Source organism: Solanum stenotomum, chromosome 1, assembly GCF_019186545.1.
Source record: "Solanum stenotomum isolate F172 chromosome 1, ASM1918654v1, whole genome shotgun sequence".
In the NCBI taxonomy this organism is placed as follows: Eukaryota; Viridiplantae; Streptophyta; class Magnoliopsida; order Solanales; family Solanaceae; genus Solanum; species Solanum stenotomum.
The window spans coordinates 87,774,286-87,782,021 of record NC_064282.1 but is presented as its reverse complement, the minus strand read 5'-3'; the positions used below and the strand labels follow the sequence as shown (position 1 = coordinate 87,782,021).

General features: G+C 38.9%; 1 protein-coding gene across 1 annotated transcript; it reads right to left on the bottom strand.

The window, feature by feature from the left end:
• Positions 1-1,607: 1,607 nt before the first annotated feature.
• LOC125858281 (adenylate isopentenyltransferase 3, chloroplastic-like) lies at positions 1,608-2,328 on the bottom strand. The gene is made up of 3 exons (XM_049538009.1): positions 2,163-2,328; positions 1,899-2,072; positions 1,608-1,669 (listed from the first exon to the last, which is right to left on the bottom strand). The coding sequence occupies exons 1-3, from the start codon at positions 2,326-2,328 to the stop codon at positions 1,608-1,610; spliced, it is 402 nt and encodes a 133-aa protein (XP_049393966.1).
• Between the last annotated feature and the right edge of the window lie 5,408 nt (positions 2,329-7,736).

Sequence of the window (7,736 nt, the reverse complement as noted above, 5' to 3'; positions counted from 1 at the left end):
CTACACATAAAATAAAATTATAATAATAATTAGTTTTAAATAGTAAATAATCTCATGAAAACCACTCATGCATACACTCATACATTAAAAAATCTTATAAATATAAAGTTAATAAGTAGAAACCTTGCTTGAGATGTAATAAACTATGTAAAATAATATATTTTTCTTGATGGTGGTTATGAAAGAGATTGCATTGAGCATTTATAGTAAAATGTATTTGTGGACTTACTAATTATCATACCATATTCAGAAATACTGATATCTTTTAGGATAAGATCAATGACTTTTGAAAAATGTATAGATATGTCAACTGGAATTTTGGTAATGACAAGTTAATAATTTTAGAATAAAGTTAACAAATGTACATTGTTTGGAGATCGCATTTATAGTAAAAATGTGATTATAAACTTATGAATTGGTATATAACAAATTTTAAAAAAATTCATATCTTTTAGGATAAGAATAATTCTTGATAAAAAACCTACAGATACGTCAGCTTGAATTTGGGTGATTAGGCTTAAATAATTTTAGAATGAAGTTTCTAGATGCACATTGTTATGAGATCACATACAAGATTGACGAAAATATGGATTTCAAAAGGATTGTAAAAAGAACTCAATAGTATTTCTGAAGGAATACATTCAAGTGATAATGCGTCAATTCATACACTATTTAACAACAAGTCATAAGTGCTAAGTCTAATTCAATTAGAAGGTGAAGGAACAATTATCGATAACTATTTCAATTACAATATATTTATATTTACTTGTGCAGCATGTAATAATAGATAAATGTTTTATTAAATGAAGCTTCCATCATCGGGATTGAATTAGGTAGAATATATTTCCTTAAATGATCCTTACCGATAGATTGCAAATTTATTATATTCTCTTCTTTGTCTATGTAGCAATTTTAAATTTGGATTTAAGAATGTTATTCTTTAAGGTTAGAATCTTCCCAAACATTCATAGTCATATACTTTTTCACTCTATTACCTTGACATTAAGAATGATCTCATGTAATTGTGTAAGTAGGTATTTATATTAATATATATTAAATATCAAAGACTTGGAGTTGGACTTGGACTTGGCGCTTCGATCGGACCTTAAAATAAATATTTTTATAAAGCATAAATATTTACTCTATAAATAACAATGATTTTACAGACAAGAATAGAATATATATCTGTAGTTCGATACAAACTGTACAAAATAGGTCAAAAATTAAAGTGAGCAAGAGATAAAATAACACAAGATTGAGATACTAATAGTTTATGTACACTCAATACTAATATTGTGATCATCATTTTTGAGAAATCTTTCCACAATATCTAGGCATGGTTGCAAAACAGTATTCCTCCATGCTTCGTCAGCAACTTCTTTTCTATCTTCTTTGAAAACGTCAGTAGCAATAATATGATGCACCGACCACATTTTCTCATTTATTAATCGTTGAATCTTGTCAAGTTGGTTACAAATTAATATACGAGTATTACGCTTGATACTTTAAATTGAATCTTGAAGAATCATCTTCTTTGATTCATCATCTCCGTCTATATTTTTTTTCTCCCTTAAATATTTGGCCATTTCAGGGACACCAATGGACAGTCAGATTCCTTTGCTGTAATCTGCATCTGGAATGAAAATTTGCCTCACCTCATCCACCAACCCTGCATGCAACATAAATTTAAGAATAGCTTTATTTAGGTGAACATATATTTGAAACTCAAAAGTATTATTAAGAAAACTATATAAGAAAAGTTTTAGTTAGAGTCATTATTATATTTGATTCATATATAAAATAACTACAAAAATTACCTGCATTGACCATTTCATCAACCCTCGTGTCAACTCTACGATTCAAGACTGATTGCTCTACATCAATCCAAATAAAGCAACCGTCATACTTATGTTTGAACATGAATACAGGGTCTTCCACATGTTTTTGAATATACGAATTTGACCATCCAACAATAATTGGAACACTTTGAGCATTCAAAATTTTTTCTATGTAGATATTGCACTTCAGACAGAAATCTTCGGCCGTGAATTTTGAATCTGGCTCAATTTCACCTAAAAAATTGTGAAACAAAATAATTGACAATTAATATTCACATTAAAATAAAGGAATCACAAAAAAATGTCTTTTTCAAATATGTATACCTAGCAAATAGTGTCGTACACCTTGTTGATCAGCGTGTGTGATCTTGTTGGTCACGATTTCAAGTCCCTTATAGACTTGCATTTTGTCCGAGTTGATTATTTCTCCTCGAAAATGGGTGGCAAGGTCAACAGAGAGACGCGATTTTCCCGTTCCTGTTGCTCCCATTTTGAACACCACTTGCTTCTTGTTGAACTTGTTGTTGTTGTTGATGAAAGTATTCATTTTAGCTACACATAAAATAAATTATAATAATAATTAGTTTTAAATAGGAAATAATCTCATGAAAACCACTCATGCATACACTCATACATTAAAAAATCTTATAAATATAAAGTTAATAAATAGAAACCTTGTGTAACACCCCATATCCGAAACGGACCAAAAAAACGCAGATTTAGAGAAGTTGCAGGTGCAACTTACGCTCCCCATCCACGGACCGTAGGTCAGACTACAGCCCGTCCTGGTGATCCGTGGTTCGCCACTGCAACCCCTCCCCAGCCAGCTCAGAAAGAAAATTGGCTAAGTCTCGACCCACAGACAGACCCACGGTCCGTAGATCAGACCACGGTCCGTCGTCTGTGTCCGTGGATCAAGACCTCCTTTACCCAGCCTCTGACACGAACTACGATTGACCAGCACGGACCATCGTTCGATCCACGGTCCGTAGGTCTGACCGTAGATCAAAGGTTAGCAGCCAGTTAGCTGAAAATTCTGATGGGTCAACTTCAGATGGTCATAACTCTTCGTACAAAATGAATTATGTGTCCCATGACCTATGGTTAGATAGATAATTGAATTATCTTTCCAATTCCACCAAGTTTGCTAAATTCCGACCTCCGAGTAAGAAGTTATGTCCGTTTTAGTAAAGCCCTGTCGGGCAGACTCGACATACGGACCCAATCGACGGACCGTCGATTGATTGACGGACCGTCTGTCAGGTCCGTCAGTCACTCCGACAGCAGCTAATCCAAGGGTCTTTTGGTCTTTTCCTATTTCTTCTAACCCCTAAGATACGTCGTTTAGACCCTAAATCATGAGATTTTAATCAGTTTAAACCTAGAAACATAACTAGAACTTACCTAAGTCAAATCATTAATCAAACTTAGAAGAATTAGAACGCTAAGAGGAGAAAAAAAATTAAGAACCCTAGTTCAAGAACGCAACGAGTTTCCTTCAGTTCCAGCCCTGAAATCGAAAGATTTCTCCGTGGAATTCATCACCAGGTATGTGGGATTTCACTAGTGGGTTCCTTTCGCCCATTAGGTCCCTAGAATTCAGTCAGATTCTTGATTCCATGATTATGAACAGACCTAGGGTTTCTAGAATTATAGCAGATCATCATGAATTAGTTATTTAAATGTTCCAAATCAGATTATCATGTTATTGCTCAGTTTATCGCATGAATTTCAGAACCCTAGCTATGTATTTCTTTAGTTCTTGAATTACACATGCTAGGTCAGATATTTCAGTATTCAGTTTTACATGCCTCAGTTTATGAATGCATCATTATCAGATTAATTGTTGCATTCTCAGTTTGCATGTTCAGTTTCGAGCTATCCAGTATTTACAGAAATTCAGTCATAACCAGTTAACCACTTAATTCATTGGGAGTAGCATAATACCGAGTTGGACTAGGGTTTCAGCGTACCCATATAGTCCCAGAACTACGAGCCACGTAGGTGTAAGTCCCCTCTGTGGGCAACATCAGTTTAGTGATCACGCCAGCATGCCTCTATACCTCTGGCAGGGTATATTGGGTCCTCTCGATGGGGCGTATACATCGGACTCCACATTTAGCTCATGTGGTTTTATGTCGGTTATTAGTAGCTCCCACAGTTCAGTCAGACTCTATTGCATTGACCATATTTCAGTACAGTCAGTATTCAGTCTCAGCATGTTATAAATTTGGTCATTGCATCAGTTAGCTCAGTATTCAGTATTTTCAGTATCTATATCATGTCCAGATGATTTCATTGCTTTATTGCTTTGTTCAGTTATATGTTCTTTCAGCTTTACTCTATCCTGCATGCTCAGTACCTTTCAAGTACTGACGCATACGTGCGCTACATCTTCTCGTGATGTAGGTTCAGGTTCTCAGTATCCAGATCACGCTTAGATCGATTCCCGATCTCCAGTTCAGCAGCATCAGTGGTGAGTCCTCATTCTTCGAGGACAATAGTCATGAGTTTCTTTTCAGTATTTTTAGTCTTTAGTTTCAGTTTTGCTAGATCTAGTTGGGGCATGTCCCAACATTTCTAGTCAGTTTAGAGGCTTATTTCAGACATAGTTAGATTCAGCTTAGTATTTGAGTTTGATAACTTCTTTGTATTAAACTCTCAGATTTGATATATTCAGTTATAGTATATGGGTATTCCCCATCTTTTCAGATTTATTTATGATTTAGCTTCCGCATCAGTTTATTATCTTTAGTATGCTCATGATCATGCCAGCAGGGTTAGCTTGGGATCACTTGTGGTCCTAGGTCCCGTGTCCGCGTCTTGGGGGTAGCTCGGGGCGTGACAAACTTGGTATCAGAGCATTAGGTTTAAGTGTCCTAGGATGTCTGAAAAGCCGCACTAGGTAGAGTCCTTTTCATGGGTGTGTAGTGCGCACCACATCTAATGAGAGGGAGGCTACAAAGTGTCTTTAGGAAAAATCTTCATTTTCTTGTTACTCTTATCGTGCGTAAGGTATGATCTAATTCCATTCTAACTCGACGTTCTACGTTTCAGTGATCATGCCTCCTCGTAGAGCTTATGCTAGGAATGCGAATGCCAGGAACGCAAACGCAGCTCCTCCAGTTCCAGATCAAGAAGTCTCAAATGCTGAATTCAGGAATGCCATTCAGATGTTGGCTCAGAGTGTCGCTAACCAGAACAATCAGCGGGTTCAAGCTCCTGTGAATGCAAATGGTGGATCAGCAGCAGCAAGGGTCCGTGACTTTGTTAGGATGAATCCTCCAGAGTTCTTAGGATCGCAGACTGGTGAAGATCCCCAGAATTTCTTGGATGAGATCAAGAAGATCTTTGAGGTGATGCAGGTCACTGGGAATGATCGGGTTGAGTTAGCATCTTACCAACTTAAGGATGTAGCTCATATCTGGTATACTCAGTGGAAGGAGAACAGGGGTACAGATGCCGCTCCTATTACTTGGGAATGTTTCAGCGAAACCTTTCTAGACAGGTTTTTCCCCATAGAGTTGAGAGAAGCAAGGGCCCAGGAATTTATGAACTTAAGGCAGGGTAACATGACTGTCCAAGAGTATGGGCTCAAGTTTAACCAACTCTCCAGGTATGCTCCTCACATGGTTGCTGATTCCAGGGCTCAGATGAATAAGTTTCTCTATGGAGTGTCAGACTTAGTGAAAACAGAGTGCAGGAATGCTATGTTGTTGGGAGACATGAACATCTCTAGGCTCATGACTCATGCTCAGCAGGTTGAGGGTGATAAGCTTAGGGAACAGGCTAAGGAGACTAAGAAAGCAAGAACAGGTAACTACGAGTATTCCCAACAGAAATCGGGTGGTGGAAATCGCTCGCATTTTCAGCAGAAGTCTTCGACTCCAGCCCCTTCATCAGCTAGTGTTCCATCCCCCAGGTTCCGTAATGATCAGAAAGGTAGGGCGTCAGGCTCTAAGTCTCAAGGTAGTGTTTCAGGCACCAAAACCTACCCAACTTGCCCGAAATGTAGTAGGAACCATCCGGGCGAGTGCCTTGCAGGTAAGGAAGGATGCTTTGGGTGTGGCCAGTCTGGTCATAGATTGAAGGATTGTCCTTCAAGACAAGGTCAAGGAGGAAATAATGGTAGAGCTCAGTCTACAACTTCAGCAGCACCAGCAGGTCGCCCGACTCAGCAGGGTAACTCTTCTGGTACTGGTGGCGGACAGCGCCAAAACAGGCTTTATGCTCTTCAGGCTCGTCAAGATCAGGAAGATTCTCCTGATGTAGTCACTGGTACGTTACGAGTCTTTGATCTTGATGTTTATGCATTGTTAGATCCAGGGGCTACTTTGTCTTTTGTAACTCCTTACATAGCAGTCCAATTCAGTGTTAGTCCAGAAACTCTTTCAGAACCCTTCTCAGTCTCTACTCCAGTCGGTGACCCAGTTATAGCTAGACGGGTATACAGAAATTGCCCTGTCACAGTCTCTCAGAAAGTCACCTCAGCAGATCTTGTAGAGTTAGAAATGGTAGACTTCGATGTCATTCTAGGCATGGATTGGTTACATTCATGTTATGCCTCAGTCGATTGTAGAACTAGGATTGTTCGTTTTCAGTTTCCAGACGAACCAATCCTAGAATGGAAGGGTAGTAGCTTAGCGCCTATGGGTCGATTCATTTCTTACCTTAAGGCCAGAAAGATGATCTCTAAGGGTTATCTCTATCATCTAGTTCGGGTTAAGGATTCTAGTTCCGAAACCCCAACTCTTGAGTCAGTTCCTGTAGTCAGTGAGTTTCCAGAAGTGTTCCCAGAAGATCTTCCTGGAGTTCCTCCCGAAAGGGAAATAGACTTTGGAATTGATCTCCTTCCAGATACCCAGCCTATCTCTATCCCTCCTTACAGAATGGCTCCAGCTGAGCTTAAGGAATTGAAAGAGCAGTTGAAAGACCTTCTAGATAAGGGCTTCATCAGACCCAGTATTTCGCCATGGGGTGCACCAGTGTTGTTCGTGAAGAAGAAAGATGGTTCTCTCAGAATGTGCATTGACTATAGGCAGTTGAACAAGGTCACAATCAAGAATAAGTATCCCATCCCCAGGATTGATGACTTGTTTGACCAACTTCAGGGTGCTAGTCATTTCTCAAAGATAGACCTCAGATCAGGTTATCATCAGCTTAGAGTCAGAGATAGTGACATTCCGAAGACAGCCTTCAGAACTCGGTATGGTCATTATGAATTTGTAGTTATGTCATTTGGACTAACCAATGCTCCTGCAGCTTTCATGGATTTGATGAACAGAGTGTTCAAGCAGTACTTGGACTTGTTCGTTATCGTCTTTATTGATGATATCCTCATTTACTCTAGGAATGAGGAAGAACATGCAAGTCATTTGAGAGTTGTTCTGCAAACTCTCAAAGATCACCAGTTATTTGCAAAATTTAACAAGTGCGAGTTTTGGTTACAATCAGTTGCCTTCCTTGGGCATATTGTGTCTAGTGAAGGAATTCGAGTAGATTCCCAGAAGATAGAAGCAGTGAAACAATGGCCCAGACCTACCTCTGCTACAGATATCAGAAGTTTCTTGGGTCTAGCGGGCTATTACAGACGGTTTGTGGAAGGATTTTCATCCATAGCCTCTCCATTGACTAAGTTAACTCAGAAAAAGGTTAAGTTCCAATGGTCAGATGATTGTGAGAAAAGCTTTGCAGAACTGAAAACTAGGTTGACTACAGCTCCTGTCTTGACTCTACCAGAGGGTTCAGATGGTTATGTGATCTATTGTGATGCATCCAGGGTCGGCCTAGGTTGTGTGTTGATGCAGCGAGGTAAGGTTATAGCTTATGCTTCCAGACAACTTAAGGTACATGAGAAGAATTATCCAACTCATGACCTCGAGCTTGCAGCAGTGGTGT

What these genes read in the sequence shown, in the direction of transcription:
- LOC125858281 (XM_049538009.1), bottom strand. Translation starts at nt 2,328, where the DNA reads ATGGGAGCAACAGGAACGGGAAAATCGCGTCTCTCTGTTGACCTTGCC. An exon ending in TGTACGACACTATTTGCTAG is followed by an intron (nt 2,073 to 2,162) that starts GTATACATATTT and finishes ACAATTTTTTAG; the next exon opens with GTGAAATTGAGCCAGATTCA. An exon ending in GTTCAAACATAAGTATGACG is followed by an intron (nt 1,670 to 1,898) that starts GTTGCTTTATTT and finishes TGTTGCATGCAG; the next exon opens with GGTTGGTGGATGAGGTGAGG.